The 20477-nt window shown below is 41.4% G+C and overlaps 1 protein-coding gene across 1 annotated transcript in view; it reads right to left on the reverse strand.

Moving 5' to 3' along the window:
* Positions 1 to 802: 802 nt before the first annotated feature.
* LOC110925222 (calphotin-like) overlaps positions 803 to 20477 on the reverse strand; it is a 66968-nt gene continuing 47293 nt past the window's right edge. The window contains exons 2-3 of the mRNA XM_022169189.2: positions 2291 to 2382; positions 803 to 2245 (exon numbers count right to left, since the gene is read on the reverse strand). Coding sequence (XP_022024881.2) covers positions 803 to 2245; positions 2291 to 2382 — 1535 coding nt within the window. The remainder of the gene's footprint in view (positions 2246 to 2290; positions 2383 to 20477) is intronic.

The raw sequence follows: 20477 nt of genomic DNA on the forward strand, positions 1-20477 counted from the left end.
CTTCTCCTAAAGTTTGCACTTGCAGATTCCACCACGATAGGGCACCATCCAGAAACAGCCCTGAGATGTAGGTCACTTGTTGCTCAGGAGCACACTTGCTCATCCTTAGGACAGAGTCTGTCTTTTCAGACCACCTAACAAACGCAACAGCACCTCCAGTGCCGTCGAAATTCACGGGCTTGCAGTCGAGGAATTGCTTGTAGGTGCACCCTGCACATACGTTAGAATTTATAAATGGTATTAGTGGTCGTGCTAGAAATATCTAAATGTATCGTAATATATCTCAAACGACTTAACATTACCATCGGGTGGATTGTTATTGCCATTGTTGTTCGAGATATTTCCACTTGTTTCTGCATGAGAGGCCGCATACTGGGCTATAGCCGCGGCGATTATCCCTTGGAGTTCCGCTTCAGTAGTGGGCATACGCGGGTCGCGTCGTGGAGGCATCTTCTAAAAGACGATCATGTCGGTCAGGTCATAGTAAGTAAATAATATGCGTACGTAATAACATTCACCAATCACATAACATCACATGTTATAAAATTTAAACATATAATTCAACAAAGCATGTAGTGAGAATGTTGCCATTGAGCTTTCATTAATCACGATCACAGTACTGTTTTACATGTTTAATAGTACATCATACATCCAATGATATCATAGGGTCACATCACCCTCAAAATACAAGTCAAACTACACCTATCATATACAAAAAGTGTGGTCTCTCAAAAGTCTTCGTAAGCTGGCTCAATCGTGACTTTCTCACCGAAATGATCGACCTGCATCAAACCAAAAATATCTATGCTGATGGCGGAAGAGGAGGGGGAAAATGAGAGAAAAGCAAGCGACGCATGTGCATCCAGTCCTCCTCTAAGGCACGACAGACGCGCAACAAATATGCAATCTGCTGCTCAGATGTCAAGAAACGAACGTCTGAATCAGGGGAAAGCGGACGGGGAGTGTGTGGTGCTGCAAAGGGGGTCTGACAGTGACAAGGCGGACGTGGAGCTCTCTCTAACTCCTGAATACGATGGCTCAGTGCGTCCTGCTGTAGCTGCAGCGACGCAAGTATATCCTCCGTAGTGTACCCCACATGAAATGGGTTGTACGGGTCAGATAATGGCATAACAGGGGGCGTAGTCCACAAAAACGGCTCGCCCGATGGTACGAATGATGGTGCAGTAGGTGGTGCAACATGAGGAAACTGTGACAGAAATGGAAAAGATGATGACAGTACGGGTGGAACAGAAACAGGCGGCTGCCTCGATGAACCCTCTCCAGGACGAGGTTGCGGTATGTCCTGGAGGAACGTGATGGGAAGATCAGTGCGATGGACGTCAGTGGTGTGTGGGTGGAACAATGGAAACTCAGTGGGTGCAGAAACAGGTGCTACTGGATGAGTGACCGGTAGCACAAACGGTAGATAGTCGTCATCATCCTCGATCCACCCGTTACAGGTGTCAGCATAACGAGGATCTATGTGAGCGGCGAATGGTGCACGGTCAACCAAAGCCGGCACGGGATCGGGTAAAGGTGCATCAACAACAGGATCATCCACCACTGGTGGAGCAACAACGGGAAGGTCAGCAATGGGTGGTGCAAGAGCTGGTGCATCATCAAGAACAGGGTCGTGCTCTGGTGCAGGATCGGGAGCAACAACGGGCTCTAGGGCCATGACAGGCTCAGAGTCAACAAGGTCCATATCAAAATCGGCAGGAATGTCAAACAACGGATCAATGGGAGCCATTGGCGCCTCTAAAGGCTGGTCCAAATGAATAAACTCGATGTCATGGTCAGGATCAAAGTCAGGAGGAAAAACTGGATCAAAATCGTCATCGACCTCGTGGTCAAACTCAAACTCGTGTGACGGACCAGGTGCAGCTGACATCGCTACGTCGGCATCAGGAGAGTGATGCTGCACACCCTGGTCATGCAGGGACGCGGATGCCACAGACTCCAACGAGTCTGGGACAGGTGAACCAAGAGGAACCTCCTCTACGGGGGCCTCAGCAATAGGAAGGACAGCATCAGCATCAATCGGGGCACCGCCCTCATAGTCGTCCTCAGGGGGACCCTCCTCGAACAGATCAATGTCGTCATCAGATACGACATCGAGTGGCACATCCGCCACGGGGAAAGCAGCAAGCGGAACGGGAGCAGGGATCACCGCGAGAGGTAGATCCCCAGCAGGTATGCCATCAGCAGGCTGTATCTCAACTCCGATGTCTGGCAGAGCGAACGGCTAAAAATCATCGTCATCTGTACTCGTGGTGTCTGACGTGTATACGTCTCCCTCTGATGGTATCTCGTCGTTTGACACAACCACCATGGGATCCACTGTGTCTGATACTCCTGTGTCGGAAGAAGAAACCATGGTGTCTGTAACACAACCACACATATGCATAAATATCAACATGAAATCAAATAAACATGTAAGTCACAATAGAGCAAACAAGTAATTCTCCTAGTCTCCCTAGACTACCCTCCCAGCCTCTCAGACTGAACTTCCTAGCCTCTCAGACTAACTCCCTGGTCTCTAAGACCAACCTCCCAGTCTCTAAGACTAAACCTCCCCAATCTCTAAGATTGAACTCTTCAGTCTCTAAGACTGAACCTCCTCAGCCTCTAAGGCTGAACCTCCCCAGCCTCTAAGGCTGAACTCCCTCAGTCTCTAAGACTGAAATATAATTTTTGAAAAAGTGTATTTGTGCCTTTTATTTGTAAAAATGTTTTGTATCGTGGATCTGGACGTTTTAGTGTATGCAATGTAAAAATGTTTTCGTGAGAGCCCTAGTGATCATAGTCTAGACTCGAGAAAGAATCCTAGTTCGCTATGACCGAGGCTCTTATACCAAGCTGTCACACCCTGGCTTTTGCGGAAGCATGGGTTTATTTGGTGTGACTTCTTAATACCATAGCAGCAATCATAACAATGCTATATGAAAATAAAACGCATGATAGTCATCCATTCATTAAGTTTTAAAAGTTACCACAACATCATTGTTTTAAAAGTCGACACATATAACAGAATACAACCATGACATAATTTAAAACGTGTTCACATGACACCACAAAAGACTTGACTAAAAACATGGTTTAAGACTTGTAACCCGTCCAGGCAAGGGTCACACCTCATAAACCTAGATGACATCATTATTCTCTACGCAGCTTGACACGATTGCACACTTCACCAGATCCACTAATTTCCTGAAATACATGTAGTTTGAAAAATCAACAAAAGTTGAGCGAGTTCATGTAAAAGTGAGTATGTATAAACCTTTCATGTATAAAAGTCCCTGGTATGTAGCAATAAGGAAAAAGAGATCACCAGTGGGTTGCAAAGCCACTGGTATGTGTGAGCAAGTGCAGGAAAACTCAAACCTAGCAAATTTGTTACCGGGCTTCGGCTGTAAGACACAGTCACCTCTATGGACCGCCCCGGCCTCACGGGTGTGGGCTCGCTACACCCAAATAGATCTATCACTCTTGTGTCCCTCGGTCCTAACAACGAGGATTAATGGCCTTAAGTGTTGTACCCACCCCTCACATGATCTAGTAGTAAACCCTCCCTACGCTAACCATACCATGTAAATAAATATTTGTAATAATTGTCGCATGTATTTCACCCCCGAAGTATAAAACTGAAAACAGTAAAGAGAAAAGGGGGAAATGAACTCACAGAAGTGCGTATCCTGTAACGTTAATCTCAAACTCGATCTGCTGCGTGACGACCTACACGTACTAATGTCTATTAGACGAACGGGCCGTGCCTTGGCTTAGAGTTTAATGTTTTGAGTTGCGTTACTTTAATATTATACTTGTTAAAATAATAATTGTTATTTTAACTTAACTCTTGTTTTTAGGAAAAATAGTTCGATAACTATTTCGTATCCACACTTCTCAAGCATTTATATGTGTATTTCCTTCCCAAGGATGGGGGTATTTATACATGTACGCTTGTAATTTCCGAAAAATATATTTTAAGTCCCACTTAGAAAAATATATTTAAATTATCTGTCTAAAACATCTTAATTCCAAAATATACATATTTTTCCCAAAAATATTATATTTTACTTCATAGATTTTCCAAAATAATATTTTACCAAAAATATACGTATAAGAGTATTTTTCCGAAATATTACATAAGTCACGTTTTAGCGTTTCATATTGCAACAATACTTGCGTAACTTAAATATTTATTTTGTAAAAATTTTGGTATTATTTTTGGAGTCGTAATTTCATGGTATATACAAGTTATATTATTTTATCCTAAAAATAATATATCTAGTTCACATAATAAACAAATAATCACACAAGAGTTTTAGTATAAAATATATATTCTACATATATATTTATCAAATTTTATTTACGAAAATCAACCTCCGGCACTTAGTATTTTTGTAATAAAAATCATGGCGAAGTTTATTTCGAAAACCAAGTTAAGAATATATTTGTAAACACTTACTAGAAAAATATTTTCTAAGTGTTGAAATTTTAGAAAAATTTCGCCAGAGTTTCCTTTGTAAATGGAGGCGTCCATTCTTACTAGCATATCATTTTCTTTTGTAAAATCATTTAATCAATTCTCAATCATCAACATACAACCTCTATTTACTAAACTTGTCAAAAACAAGCACAACTACAAACTCATGAACTTGAATATTTATGAAAACATGTAGTAACTTACTAGCACACTTAGTAACTCTTATTACCTTCCAAAATGTGATTAGTTCCTTAAAAACTTCATTTTTAAAGAGTTTGTATTTTCACAACTTCTAGTCATATTTTCTAAAAATATTTCTTTGTGAAATTTTCTTATTACACAAGTGTTTCTACACTTGTTTACTCACCAAAATGTGATTAGTTTATGTAAGATCCAAGTTTTAACAAAACTCATACTTTCCACTTGGTTCTTTTGAAAAACCACTCATGGATCTTTAGATCGACAAGTTTATAATCTACTTTGATCTTTATTTTTCAAGAAAACTGTTGGACCGTGTGCGACCCTAAATAGTCAGTAAAGGCAGTTCTTCTTTGAATACAGATGCGGAATCAAAGTAAACAAAGTCACAACAGCTTTATCCTTTCAATTCCTTTTCTATTAAAGCTTTCTGAGTAAATTTTGACAGTAATTCGACACCTAGCACATGACCAGATTCCGCTCCAACTGTTACGAATAAAATCATCACTGACCTATTTATAGTAGCTCTGATTCCGCTTGAAATGGTTCAAGCGGAACCCCATGATGAGCTCACTCGAGCGGAATCACCTAAGAACCTTTGGAGCGGAATCATGAACTTACATTTGGAGCGGAATTACAATGCAAACCTGATTTCGCTTGAAATGACTTCTTGTCATTTTGAGCGGAATTACAAACTAAATCCACTTCTTCATTTCCAAGCTCCAATCTAACCTATCTAGTCCTGAGACTCGATTAAGACGCAGTAAACAGACATTCAGTGCACCAACAGACTCCCCCTTGGATGTTGACGAAGTCTTCGGTGTCGAGTCCTCAGTCTTGGTCTTTTTTCCAATTTTGTCTTCACATTGTAAAAACTCTTCTCTTCGCAGGTTTAGGATCTTGACCTAGCTCCATCTTTAGTCTCCCCTTTGACTGTTGATCCAGATTCCCCCTTTCACAGACTCCCCCTCTCAATATGCTGGGATCTAGGATCTTTTTCTGGTTCAAACTTTGACAATTTGTTCCCGTGGGGATGATGAAGTCCACAACCTGTTACTCAACCAAATAACATTACAATCTATTGATTTCCACTAATAAATCTTGATGTCTACCAGTTTAGAAATCCACTCAAGTATTCAGGTCCAAGAAATGACCCTGATTACTCAATTAATCTACCAAGTCGAATTTAATGACCTTGGTTGATCTTTTGACAAACAAACTGATTTTTTTTTGTTTAACATTTTCAAACAATTTCTGAAAATAACAAGCATCAAATTAATGAACTTGTTTTGACTTTTTCAACAACCCAAACTTCATCAAGATAAGCTCTCCTCATTCTCCAGTCCAGAACTTTTCCTGCATCTGCTTCAATCTTCGAGAATCTAACGATTAACTCTCCACTTTGGTTTGTCGGAAAATAAAGCAGAAATGAAAAATCTTTTTAGATTTTAATAAAGTTTCTAAGCTAGAAATGAAATACAGAAACTTAAATTGTAGAATGTAAACTATTTACAAACATATTTTTGGTGAGCGTGTTAGGGAATCATATCAGTTATCAGACAAGTCACTAGTACCGTTAAGCTTAATTTCATACTCAGAATTAAAGAATTCACCTAGATTGTCGATATATTGATCCACTTAAATTCTCACACAATTTTCAATCTATTCAGGATACGATTTAGATGTCTTAAGAACTTAACTCACTCATGTGTCCCACCTCTTGAATATACTCCCGTATCCAGAATCCCAATATTCAGTCTTACAGGTGAGTATACCACAGATGATATCTGTAAGGGGTTAAATGCGAGGGCCGTGAGAGCTCAGGTCGATACTTCCGTATACGCAGAGAGATAACGGCTTCGACTTTTCGGTGTGTCCCCTTTAGAGGATCTTTTTGTTTCAACAACACACGATTATCATTTTGCAATGTTTCATCGTTTTTTATGCTGAGGGTGATGCTATATTTCAAGCAATGCGGAAAGTATTATTCGGGGACTAGGTCAGAACTTCCATTCAGCAGAAGTCCCGGAATAAAACCCCAGATATCACTGAGTATAAAGACCTAATATTTCAGAAAAAGGGACCTTTCAAATGAGATTTCAGGGGTTACCTATATATCCAAGTAGTGTTCCCCACGAAATGCGTATCATTCAAACTTGCGTATGTTTATATCCCAAATAAATCTACTAAATGTGTAAAAACCTATCGACACATCATCAGCGAGACTGTTTAACGCTTTTAAACTTTACAAATCTTTAGCATACTGTAACTGTCAAACTGATGTACTATCATTTTCCCTTTTTACACAATCTCTTTTTCAGTTTTCTATTGGTTTTGGATTTTGAAAATTTTATCATGTTTTTGTATTTTTTTTGAATTTTTTACTGTTTTTGAATTTTCTGAAAAAATATCTACTTCCCCTAAATACCAAAACAAGTAAAACATTGACAAACCATTGCAGATTGTGTCACGGCCCTTGATGTGTGTAAAATGCAACATATAAATTACATCAAATGAGGCATAAAACTAACCCATTTTAAGTACTAATGTTGGAAAAAGAGTGTTTTTGTCTTCCTTTTGTATTTTCAGGATTAAATTAGCTCAAATTCACAAAAGAAGCAAAAAGACAGCTAAATCTAACATAAATACAAGAAAAGGAACAAAAGTGGATTGCCCGACCCCTCAACGGCATCTTCCCAAGCAAAATAGAGAAGGCAGAAGACTGAACACGCCCCGTGCTCAGCCAGCACGGGGCCGTGCCCAAGAAGCAGCAGAAAAGACAAACCTATAGAAGCTTCTATTGCCCACCACGGGGCCGTGTCCAGTGAACACGGGGGCGTGGTGAAAGTACAGCAGGCGCATTAATTGTAATTGCGAATTACAATTAATGAAGAGAGAGAGAGTGTCAGACGGGCACGGGGGCATGTCCAGCGGACACGGGGCCGTGCCCAGCCTTCTGTTCAGCCTATAAATAGGAGTGCTTGGTTTCATTTCAACTCATCCCTTGGCACACCACCTCTCTCACACTTCATCCACCACCCACCACCATCACAACACCATCATCCACCACCATCATCCATTGTCCATCATAGAGTGTGTGAGTCGTCTCGGGATCCAAGATTGATCGTAAGAGTTCTTGACAATCAAGGCCATGTTTGCCTAAGTCTCTTACATCACTTGGTGAAGACAAGTGTTTAGTATAATACTTTTTATTTTTAATCTTTTGCACTTTTTATTTGGTTTTGTATTAATGACTTTAATAACTAGTTGTTTATGTTGAAGGTGATCTTTCCTTATCATTTGTCCGTGGTGTCTTGGCATTATTTTACTGTCTATATAAAATAAAAGATTTTCACCATTCATATTTCCACGGTCTATATGGAGGTATGTTGGCTACCTGGTCGGGGGTTAAGGGAACGGTTTGGTAAGGGTCTTGCCCTTGTTCAGCGTTTAGAGGTCCTGCAAGGGACCTGGGTCAAATTTAGTAGGATCTCCTTCAATGCCCATAGGTATTGGATGGCGGGGATCCAAACTGTTTGACCCCCTCATAAGTTAACTACTATTAATACTATAACCCGGCTATTTAGGACTGTATCCCTGCTGACTCAGACTACTTAGTCGAGGGTAACGTCACCGCCAAAAGCGGGGCCTACCATAATTTGCATTAATAACTTAATTCATTATCTTCCAATAATCTGACGCTTTAGGATTGTATCCTTGCTGACTCAATGTCACACCCCGATTTCCACGTGTCTCACCGGTGGGCCCGGTGGGGGATTACCGTGACGATGTTGGCAACAATATAGTCAAACCACACAATTATATAATGCACAGCGGAAGCATAAGATAAATATATAAATTTCAACCTCTGATCATAATAACAATGTATTACAGAAGTTGAATATCCACAGTGGATCGTAAATAAAGGTAAAGTATTGTTCCATTAGATACTGCAATCAAGCTTGCGAGGCTTATCCCGACGCTAGGGAGCTAATACCAGCCAATTACGTTTAGGTACCTGCACTTAATCTTTTTGGGGAAAATACGTCAGTTTACACTGGTAAATACATTCAACTGACACATTTAAAAATGTTTATCAAAATTGATTTGAATGCACAAGGCACAAACTCTTTTATAACTTGGGAAAATTTATAATGAAATCTTGTGAACGTTTTACATGTTCTTTTATGCGTTCAGTAGCCCGGGTCGTGCCGGGTTAAAGATTTATAGACACACCACGTTTGCGTAAAACCGTAGTACAGAAACCAACGGCTACGTCTTTTAGTTTTAATGTCGACACTTTATACCGGGTGTACGCCTACACCGGGATGTCGATGGTCGTGGCCATTTCGTAAAATGATGCCAAGGATATCCGGGACAACGGTCATTAAACCCCCCAAAGGCTTATAAGCAACAAAACTGTTTAAATGAGCCAATCATATTATTTAGTTATCCACCTAAGCGATGGATGAATATAATGCTCAATCAAGCGGTATTAATATACCGTAACCCAAGCCCATATAGGGGAAATAAGTCAAAAGTATTTACCTTTGCAAGTATTAATCCTTAATTAAGATCAAGTCACCGATAGCTTTTACTGGGGCTCCTAATCTGGAACGAAGGTTTTAATTAACCTCTTAGAATCCTAACGGTCCTTGTATTAGCCGTAGCTTAAACCGGTTGATTCCGATATATAGATATGGTTAATTCCCACGAAAAGGCGAAAACCGAGAATGGAGTATGATTTGGACCCAACAAGTTCAGTGACTTGTTTTATATGGGTTTATAGTTCATACTCTGGATTTTGGGGTTCAAATAATATAATTTGACTCATATCGGCTATTGCACGAAAACTAGTTCCGTGGGCCGTACCGTGTGCGCAAATAGGCGAAACGGTTAACCATAAGAGTCGTACGCTTATTTCCCAAGTCAATATGCCTTAAAAGTATTCTGGTATCAGTAGGATACCTTCCGTAATGCCCGTAACGAGTTTAAGTTTATATTATGCCCCGTAGGGGCTTTTCGGTCATTTTAAAGACTTTAAAAGGGATTTTCGAGTTCTACAGGAAATCTGAGTTTCCCGAACAGCTTACAAAGCTTAAAATACTTTATTTATTATTTAAAACCAGTGGCAATTGGAATCGGGTCAAAAGACCTTGTAGAACTCCCGTTTTGGCCAAAAAGGGCATATTTGGTATAAACCGAACCGTAGCCATAACCGCAGGTTATGAGCAAGGTAAAAATTATTAAAAATCTTTAAAATTCCCAAAATATTATTTTACCACAGTGGGTAAAAGTTTTGGTGCCGAAAACTTGGGTTAGATGAGCGTTATGCTAATTGCGCCGTTAATTACAAAACTTTCTTAAAAGTGCGCCTTTTAGCATAACTCTCATTCTAGACCTCGGATTGATGTGAAACTTTAAGGACATGCTTATAATTTAACAAGCAAGGTTTTGGTCCGTTCACGTGTCCGAAATGCTCGTTTAAATTTTAAAAGGTCGTTACGGTCAACTTTTAGGCGAATGACGGAAATATGTAAAAGACTCGGATAACTCATGAACCGACCACAGAGGCTTATACCAACATGTGACCTGGTCCTAAGAGAGTCCTAAGGTATATTTATACCTCACTAAAACGGGTCAGAACTGAAGTCAAAGCAAAAGTCAAACTTTTGCGACTTTCGGCTCCGAACCGGTTCTATATAGTAAATGATCGATTCAAACGAGCGCAAACATGTTTATATACTTATTATCATGTTTTATGATTGTCAAAACAGGTTCCATAACATATACATTGCAGATTATGCTTAAATCGCTAAAATAGCTTTCTGTTGACTTTTTAACCGCACGTTTGACTCGATAATTGACATAGTTAGAGTGGTGATCAGGGGGAACCATTTTAGAGGTTTATTACCCACATAATTACCAACTCATAACCATTTTTGATTCGTCATAAGACTGAATCATCACTGAGTTATTTTAAAGTCAAACCGTACTTACGACGGTTTGGTTTTTAGCTAAATACTAAGCATGAACTGAAGTATGAATGATCAAGGCAACTTACAGAAGTTAAGACTTGAATATGGAGCAGGGAAGAACACTTGGGAGCACTTAGAATGATCAGATGGAAGTTGTTTGAGTTGTGTGAATGTTGTAACTACAACATGGCTATTTATAGCCAAATGCCAAGCCATATTGATCATTGCAAGCACTACTATCAGACCAGAGGTGATGGTAGGTGTCCCCTAAGTGTTATGGGTTGAGCATAGGGTGCCCATGCCCCATAATTATGTGCATGATCGTTCACAAGCTCCAAAAGCCAAGTAGTTGCAAAGTTTCTGCATCTGGGCACTTTACGCGGCCCGCATGGGAGTTCCCATGCATTTTAACGCGGGTCGCCTAAAGTTCAAAAATCAGACGCGAAATAGAGGAGGCTCGCGGCCCGCCTCAACTTATGTTGAAACTTCACGCGGGTCGCCTAAGGTTATATTTTCAGGATTTTTAAATCTTTTTGTAATTATTACAGAATCTGGCCATTAATAACGAAATCTTTCGTAATGATTCGCCTGACCTTTCGGTTTTGAAGGGGTAACTTTGCGGTTTGGCCCTCGGTTATTTACCGATAGGGGCCTCGGGTTAAATACCCGCATTATTAAGTCCCCGGTTATTTATTAATTATATTGGAAAGCCTTAACTTTCACTGTTTACGCTTTTAACCCTTCTTCTACGAATTCGATCGTAACTTTCTCGTTTCATATCGAAACTTCGCGAAATTCATATATATTATTTTAGTGAGGGTATAATACCGTTACAAAGTCTTTGGAACGTTAAAGGGTCACTCAGAGGTATTATTAAACATGTTGACACAGTTAACCCCTGTAGTTTGTAATCTCTCACTTTCTTTCGCGTTTTATTTTTGTACGATCTATAATTTATTCGTTTGAAGGTTTAAGCATTATTTAGGGATACTATACAGTATATTTACCCTTGTTGACATTTATAACCCTCGAATTTACATACTTTCAAGGTTTGTCAAAATTAGTCCTTTATTTATTATGGACGCCACGTGTAATCAAATGACACGTGTTAACACATCATTGGACACAAAAATTCGAGGTGTTACATCCTCACCCCCTTAAAATAAATCTCGACCCGAGATTTACTCAAATAAATAGGGGTATTTTTCTTTCATTGTAGCTTCGACTTCCCAAGTATATTCAGGACCTCTACGAGCATCCCATTTGACTTTTACAATCGGTACGTGCTTTCTGCGAAGCTTCTTCACCTGTCGATCTTCAATCGACAAGGGTTTTTCTATAAACTTTAAGCTCTCATCTATATGCACATCTGTGTGTGGAATCACCAACGATTCGTCGGCGAAGCACTTCTTGAGATTGCAGATGTGGAACACATTGTGAATTCCATTGAGCTCTTCGGGCAAGTTTAGTTTATAGGCAACTGATCCGACTCGTTCAATGACCTCAAAAGGCCCTATGTATCTCGGACTCAGCTTGCCCTTCTTGCCGAAACGCATCACCCCCTTCCAGGGTGACACCTTAAGTAATACCTTTTCACCCACTTCGAAGTGAAAATCCTTACGCTTTGGATCAGCGTAGCTCTTCTGCCTATCGCGGGCAGCCTTGAGACGTTCCCGGATCTGGACAATCTTGTCTGTTGTCTGGAAAACAATCTCTGGTCCTGATAATTGGACCTCTCCTACTTCCGCCCAACAAACAGGCGATCTACATTTCCTACCATATAATGCCTCAAAAGGCGCAGCCTTTATGCTGGTGTGGTAGCTATTATTGTAGGAGAATTCGATCAGGGGTAGGTTCTTATCCCAATTACCACCTAGATCGATCGCACATGCACGAAGCATGTCTTCTAGCGTTTGGATAGTACGCTCACTTTGACCGTCCGTCTGTGGATGGTAAGCCGTACTAAAATTTAAACGCGTGCCCAAAGATTGCTGGAAACTCTTCCAGAAGTGAGATGTGTATCTAGTATCCCTGTCGGAAATAATAGACACAGGTATGCCGTGTAAGGCTACAATCTTATCAACATAAAGTTGGGCTAACATATCGGAGCTATACGTCTCCTTGATGGGTAGAAAATGAGCTGATTTTGTCAGCCTATCCACTATGACCCATATTGTATCGTTTCCTTTCCTGGTTTTGGGTAACTTGGTTATGAAGTCCATAGTTACGCATTCCCACTTCCACTCGGGAAGTTCAGGCTGTTGTAGCAAGCCAGACGGCTTTTGGTGCTCGGCTTTGACTTGAGCACAAGTCAGGCACTTTGCTACATGGGCGGCTACAGACTTTTTCAAGCCTATCCACCAATAATTTGCCTTTAAGTCTTGGTACATTTTGTCTGCACCAGGATGGACTGAGTATTTGGAACTATGGGCCTCCTGGAGAACAACATCTCGTAGTCCTCCATAAATCGGAACCCATATACGTCCGTTCAGCCTAAGAATTCCATCCTTGCTAAGAGTCAACTGCTCCTCAGTTACTCCCAGCTTTTCATTAGGATAATTAGCTTCCAACACAGCCTCTCGCTGTGCAGCCAAAATCCTTTCAATCAAATTATTTTTAACTTCAATGCTCTTGGCATTGATTCGAATGGGTTTTACCCTTTCTTTTCTGCTCAATGCATCGGCGACTACATTCGCCTTGCCGGGATGGTACCTGATTTCGCAGTCATAATCATTCAGGGTTTCCATCCAACGGCGCTGTCTCATGTTCAACTCCTTCTGGTTGAACAGGTGCTGAAGGCTTTTGTGATCCGAATAAATCACAAATGTAATACCATAAAGGTAGTGCCTCCACAACTTAAGTGCAAATACAACGGCACCCAACTCCAAATCATGGGTGGTGTAATTCTTTTCATGCACCTTTAATTGTCTTGAAGCATAGGCAATCACCTTGCCCTTCTGCATAAGAACACACCCCATGCCTGTGTGTGATGCATCGCAGTAAACTACGAATTCATCTGTACCTTCCGGTAATGTCAACACAGGTGCGTTGCTTAGCTTCTGCTTCAGTATTTCAAAGGACTCTTGCTGCTTCGGGCCCCAAATGTACTTTTCTTTCTTCTTGGTCAAGGAAGTCAAGGGCGCAGCAATCCTTGAAAAATTTTCAATAAATCTTCGGTAGTATCCTGCTAAACCCAGGAAGCTACGGATTTCGGTAGGCGTCTTTGGCTCTTGCCAGTTCATGACTGCCTCTACCTTAGCGGGATCCACTTGGATACCACGCTCACTCACAACGTGTCCTAAAAATTGAACTTCTCGTAGCCAGAATTCACATTTCGAGAATTTGGCGTAGAGTTTCTCACGTTGTAGTAATTCGAGAATGCAACGAAGGTGCTTCTCGTGGTCAGCTTGATTCTTGGAATAGATAAGGATATCGTCGATGAAGACTATGACGAATTTGTCCAAGTACGGCTTGCACACGCGATTCATGAGATCCATGAACGCAGCTGGTGCATTTGTGAGCCCAAAAGGCATCACTAGGAACTCGTAATGACCATAGCGAGTCCTAAATGCAGTCTTGTGTACATCTTCATCTCTGACCCTTAGTTGATGATAACCCGACCTTAAGTCGATCTTGGAGAAGTAGCTTGCTCCTTGCAGCTGGTCGAACAGATCATCGATCCTTGGTAAAGGATATCTATTCTTTATGGTAACTTTATTCAGCTCTCTATAGTCGATGCACAACCGCATCGATCCGTCCTTCTTCTTTACAAATAGGACAGGAGCTCCCCAGGGAGATGAACTAGGTCTGATAAAACCTTTCGCCAGCAGTTCATCCAACTGGGTCCTCAGTTCTTTCATTTCCGTTGGAGCTAGCCTGTAAGGTGCTCTTGCTATCGGAGCTGCTCCAGGAATGATGTCAATTCTGAACTCCACTTGTCTATCTGGTGGCAAACCAGGTAGTCCTTCAGGAAAAACCTCGGGGTATTCAGAAATGACAGGAAGATCCTCGATCTTCGGCTTTGGTTCTTCAATTATCACCTGAGCCATGTAAATTACACAGCCTCTGTTCAAACACCTTGAAGCTTTCAGCATAGATACGTCTTCGGGCAATCCGTAATGCGTATCCCCTCGAATGGTAAGAGATTCACCACTCGGAGTCTTTAAAACTATTTGCCTTTTGCCGCAAATGATTTGGGCCTGGTTATGGGATAACCAGTCCATGCCTAGCACGATGTCAAAACCCGCAAGTTTGAAAGGAAGTAGAGATAAAGGAAAAGAATGGTTCCTAATGGATATTTCACATCCTTCTAGAACGGTAGAGACGGTTTCTATCGTTCCGTCTGCTAACTCTACTTCGTATTTTACGTCTAGGGTTTTGATTGGCATATTTAGTAGTTGGCAAAATTTCTGGTCTACAAAGGACTTGTCAGCGCCAGAATCGAACAGTACTCTTGCAAATATATTATTTACGAGGAAAGTACCTGTAAGCACAGTGTCGTCCTTGACCGCTTCCTTTGCATCCAAGCGAAAAATTTTCGCATTTGATTTCTTAGTCTCTTCTGCCTTCTTGGCATACTTCGGGCAATTACTCTTTATGTGCCCCTTTTCGTTACAATTAAAGCAGGTTGCATCCTTTATCTTTTTGCACTCCACTGTCTTATGCTCCTTGGACTTGCATAGCCCACAGGGTGGAGCCCTTTGTTGCGACTGCGAACCCGACGCAAACCTACACTTCCCGGAGTGTGGTTTCTTGCAGACCTTGCAGTAAGGTCTTCCATCAGATTGCCCCTCTTTCCTTGCCTCCGACCCTCTCTTGCCCTCACCGTTTCCACGGTGCTTTTTACCGGACTTTCGTGAGGTATCATCCTCACGTTTTCGCTTTTCAGCCTCCTTGCTCCTTTGTGCCCTCAGACGGACAGCATCAAGTGTAAGAGACAAGGAGAGGTCAGTAACTGACCTGAAGGTCGTTGGCCTAGAGGCCTTGACGCTGGCCTTGATCGCCGGCTCTAAGCCCCCAATGAATCGGGCAATCCTTCGTGGTTCTGGTGTCACAAGATATGGCACCAGTCGTGACATAGTGTTAAAGCTTGTCAAATAAGCTTGACAATCCAGGTTTGTCATCACCAGTGAGACAAAATCAGCCTCAATCTTCTCAACCTCGTGCTGAGGGCAGTAGTTTTCTTTTATGAGGGTAATAAACTCCCCCCATGACATTCTGTACAAGGCAGACTTACCTGAAGCCTGCACCAGAGCTCTCCACCATGCCAGGGCCTCGCCCTTGAATGACTGAGACACAAACTTAACCACGTCTCTCTCAGCGCACCCGCTGATGTCCACAATCGTGTCCATCTCGTCCAGCCAGGTTATACAGTCAACAGCACCTTTCTCCCCTGTAAATTCACGGGGCTTACATGATACAAAGTATTTGTAAGTGCAACCCTTAGCACCAGACGCATCAGTATATTCTCTATCGCGGTGAACGCTGTGGTCAGTAGACGAATGCTTGTCGTCATCTTTCTTGGGTTCAGAGGGTGGTTTGGAGTGTGTCTTTGGTTTAGAGAGTGGCTTTGTCACAGATCTGCCTTGAGACTCAGTATTTTGACGATCAATCGCTGCCTGGACAGCATTGTTGATCAGAGCCTTTAGCTGTGCGCCTGTCAAATGAACTGACGCATTGTCATAGTCATCTTCATCCGTGTGGCTGTTCTCACCATTGGGATCCGCCATTTGTAACTTGAATCTGTTATAGAAGATAACAAAATTTTAATTTAGGAGATTATTATGTGATTGTCTTTTATGACACTTTGTCAACCATGGTACAGAGACCATATTTGGTTAACTGTTTATTTCAATAATTATTAGGATTTGAATATATCCTATTTCAACTATATAAATAGTATTGGCGGCATAAAGCCTAATCATGATGATGTTTTATAATATTAGCCGAGATTTCATAGAATCAGAGGCATAGAGATTTGAACCGTGGTTCTTTTATCTCTTTCTGGCAGAGAGTCATAGACTACTACTGCCTTTTGTCTATATAAGACAATTATTATGGCCCATAGGCACTACACCTCTAATGGATGTTTGAATATAGTCGGCCCGTAGGCACTACATCGCTAAATGGATGTTTTTATAATACTGGCCCGTAGGCACTGCATCTCTAATGGATGTCTTAATATGGTTGGCCCGTAGGCACTACATCACTAATGGATGTTTTGATAATATTGGCCCGTAGGCACTACATCACTAATGGATGTTTAAATAATTCTGGCCCGTAGGCACTGCATCACTAAATGGATGTCTTTATAGTACTGGCCCGTAGGCATTGCATCACTAAATGGACGTCTTTATAGTACTGGCCCGTAGGCATTGCATCGCTAAATGGATGTCTTTATAATACTGGCCCGTAGGCATTGCATCACTAAATGGATGTCTTTATAGTACTGGCCCGTAGGCATTGCATCACTAAATGGATGTCTTTATAATATTGATCACCTTCATTGGTGATTTAACCCACGATCTATATATCATTTAGTTGGGTTTTGAAATCCTCAAAGGATTATTGTATAAGAATGACGTGCGTGATTATAACGAATCACATCTGCCATGAATGTTAACATGCGTACAGAGGTTAACAGGGAATCAGAATCTTTTCAGCTAGGTCGTACCATCTTGACTGATCTTAAAAGACCCCAAGCTAGGTTTCACCCCCTTAAGATTCCTTATTAGGCAGATCAATATAAAAGGAATGGTTTTGATTTATTTTTATATCTATTAAAACAAAACTCATAACATACATTCCAAAATTTCAAATACAATTACATATTGCCCTAAACGGGTCTTTCAAATAATACATACCTCCATAGAGGTTTTAAAATAAGTGACAAGTCCACGCAGGGACTAGTACAAGATAGGTGTCCATGCAAGGACTAAAGATAAGTCCACGTAGGGACTGAAATACGATAAGTTGTCCACACAGGGACTTATTTCAAAATAGAAATTACATTCGTACTACTATTAAGGGCTAGTGGTCACGTTTCTTCTTTTTGCCCTTTAGCAGATTCGCCAAGCCCTTGAGAAATCCTCGGTGGCTTTTCTTTTCTTCTTCGAACTCTCTCTCCACACGATCTAGTCGATGGAGTATTTCTTCCTGTTCAGGAGGAGAAAATCGTGGTTGTGGCGCTTGATGCGGAACTGGAGGTCTGGGAGGTATTGGATACCCATGAGCTGAGTAGTCCGGTGGTCCCATGTTTCCATGTGCTCCGTCAGGGTAGCGCGCATTATATCTAGCCGACACCACATATGGGTCGCGCTCATAGCCATAGTAGTATTGTGCTTGTGATGGTTCAAACGGGTTGTAAGCCGTTGGACCTGTGTAAGCTGGTATGGGTTGGTCATACCCAAATGGTGGCGAATTTCGTGCAGTAGGTGCGGAGTTCGCTTCTTGTATAGGACTTGAAGGTCCTTCTTCATGTAGTGGCGGATAGTGGCTACTACTAGAATGTCGAGGAGTGCTGAAATGGTTACCCCCTCCTCCTCGTGTAGACATACGAGCATTGGTCCTCCTACGCCTCGGCGGATCAGGTATTACTGGTTGTGCCGGTGGCGGAGGTGGTGGCGTAACTGCCTCAAAGCGTGAATCCTCAGAGGGATCCTGTGGATGTCTGGGTTGTTGTGTCTGATGAGATGGTGTGTTGTACCACTCATGTCGGTCAAACAAAGCCATAAAGCTGTCTGGGCCTTGATACTGCGGACCATGATATGAAGATCCATCAGATACTTCTATCGGATGCGTGGGCGTACCACGAGCTGGTTCAGTTGGATCCTCATCTTCCTCCATGGGATCTTCAGAAAAATGGTCTTGTGGCCCTAGTGGAACAAAACCTGAAGGTTCCTGTATGTAGTCAGCCGGATTAAACTGAGCTACGTAGTATGGACTAGGGTCGTCGTAGTTTCGATGCGATACCGAACGTTGTAGAGGGATGAAGGAAGGTTGTGGGTTGTTGGGATTATTTTCTGAATCTGGCCCAAAGGAGTGCCGGTAGGATGGCGTCGAGCTGTGCGAAGTGGAATGCCTCGCTGGTTCGTAAAGATCTCTTCGTCGTTGTGGTTCTTCGCTTCGTGTCATCGAAGGATGTCTTGTACCAGATGGTCCAGCTTCTTGATCGTGATGTGTCACGATTTCTCCTCGGCCTCTTCGTCCCCTTCCTCTTCCTCGGAATATAACAGGTGGCATTTTCCTGCTCCAAAACTTATTAAAAATCAAATCGAAAAATAAAGACAAAAAGGAGTAAAAATCCGAATTTGTCCTAAGTTATTGTCTAGACTCAAGTATGTGCAATTGTGTCACTGAGATTAAACACATTAGGATAGTGTTTAATTCACTCAATGTAGGCTCTGATACCAACCTGTCACACCCCGATTTCCACGTGTCTCACCGGTGGGCCCGGTGGGGGATTACCGTGACGATGTTGGCAACAATATAGTCAAACCACACAATTATATAATGCACAGCGGAAGCATAAGATAAATATATAAATTTCAACCTCTGATCATAATAACAATGTATTACAGAAGTTGAATATCCACAGTGGATCGTAAATAAAGGTAAAGTATTGTTCCATTAGATACTGCAATCAAGCTTGCGAGGCTTATCCCGACGCTAGGGAGCTAATACCAGCCAATTACGTTTAGGTACCTGCACTTAATCTTTTTGGGGAAAATACGTCAGTTTACACTGGTAAATACATTCAACTGACACATTTAAAAATGTTTATCAAAATTGATTTGAATGCACAAGGCACAAACTCTTTTATAACTTGGGAAAATTTATAATGAAATCTTGTGAACGTTTTACATGTTCTTTTATGCGTTCAGTAGCCCGGGTCGTGCCGGGTTAAAGATTTATAGACACACCACGTTTGCGTAAAACCGTAGTACAGAAACCAACGGCTACGTCTTTTAGTTTTAATGTCGACACTTTATACCGGGTGTACGCCTACACCGGGATGTCGATGGTCGTGGCCATTTCGTAAAATGATGCCAAGGATATCCGGGACAACGGTCATTAAACCCCCCAAAGGCTTATAAGCAACAAAACTGTTTAAATGAGCCAATCATATTATTTAGTTATCCACCTAAGCGATGGATGAATATAATGCTCAATCAAGCGGTATTAATATACCGTAACCCAAGCCCATATAGGGGAAATAAGTCAAAAGTATTTACCTTTGCAAGTATTAATCCTTAATTAAGATCAAGTCACCGATAGCTTTTACTGGGGCTCCTAATCTGGAACGAAGGTTTTAATTAACCTCTTAGAATCCTAACGGTCCTTGTATTAGCCGTAGCTTAAACCGGTTGATTCCGATATATAGATATGGTTAATTCCCACGAAAAGGCGAAAACCGAGAATGGAGTATGATTTGGACCCAACAAGTTCAGTGACTTGTTTTATATGGGTTTATAGTTCATACTCTGGATTTTGGGGTTCAAATAATATAATTTGACTCATATCGGCTATTGCACGAAAACTAGTTCCGTGGGCCGTACCGTGTGCGCAAATAGGCGAAACGGTTAACCATAAGAGTCGTACGCTTATTTCCCAAGTCAATATGCCTTAAAAGTATTCTGGTATCAGTAGGATACCTTCCGTAATGCCCGTAACGAGTTTAAGTTTATATTATGCCCCGTAGGGGCTTTTCGGTCATTTTAAAGACTTTAAAAGGGATTTTCGAGTTCTACAGGAAATCTGAGTTTCCCGAACAGCTTACAAAGCTTAAAATACTTTATTTATTATTTAAAACCAGT

This window comes from Helianthus annuus, chromosome 17 (genome assembly GCF_002127325.2).
Source record: "Helianthus annuus cultivar XRQ/B chromosome 17, HanXRQr2.0-SUNRISE, whole genome shotgun sequence".
NCBI classification, from domain to species: domain Eukaryota; kingdom Viridiplantae; phylum Streptophyta; class Magnoliopsida; order Asterales; family Asteraceae; genus Helianthus; species Helianthus annuus.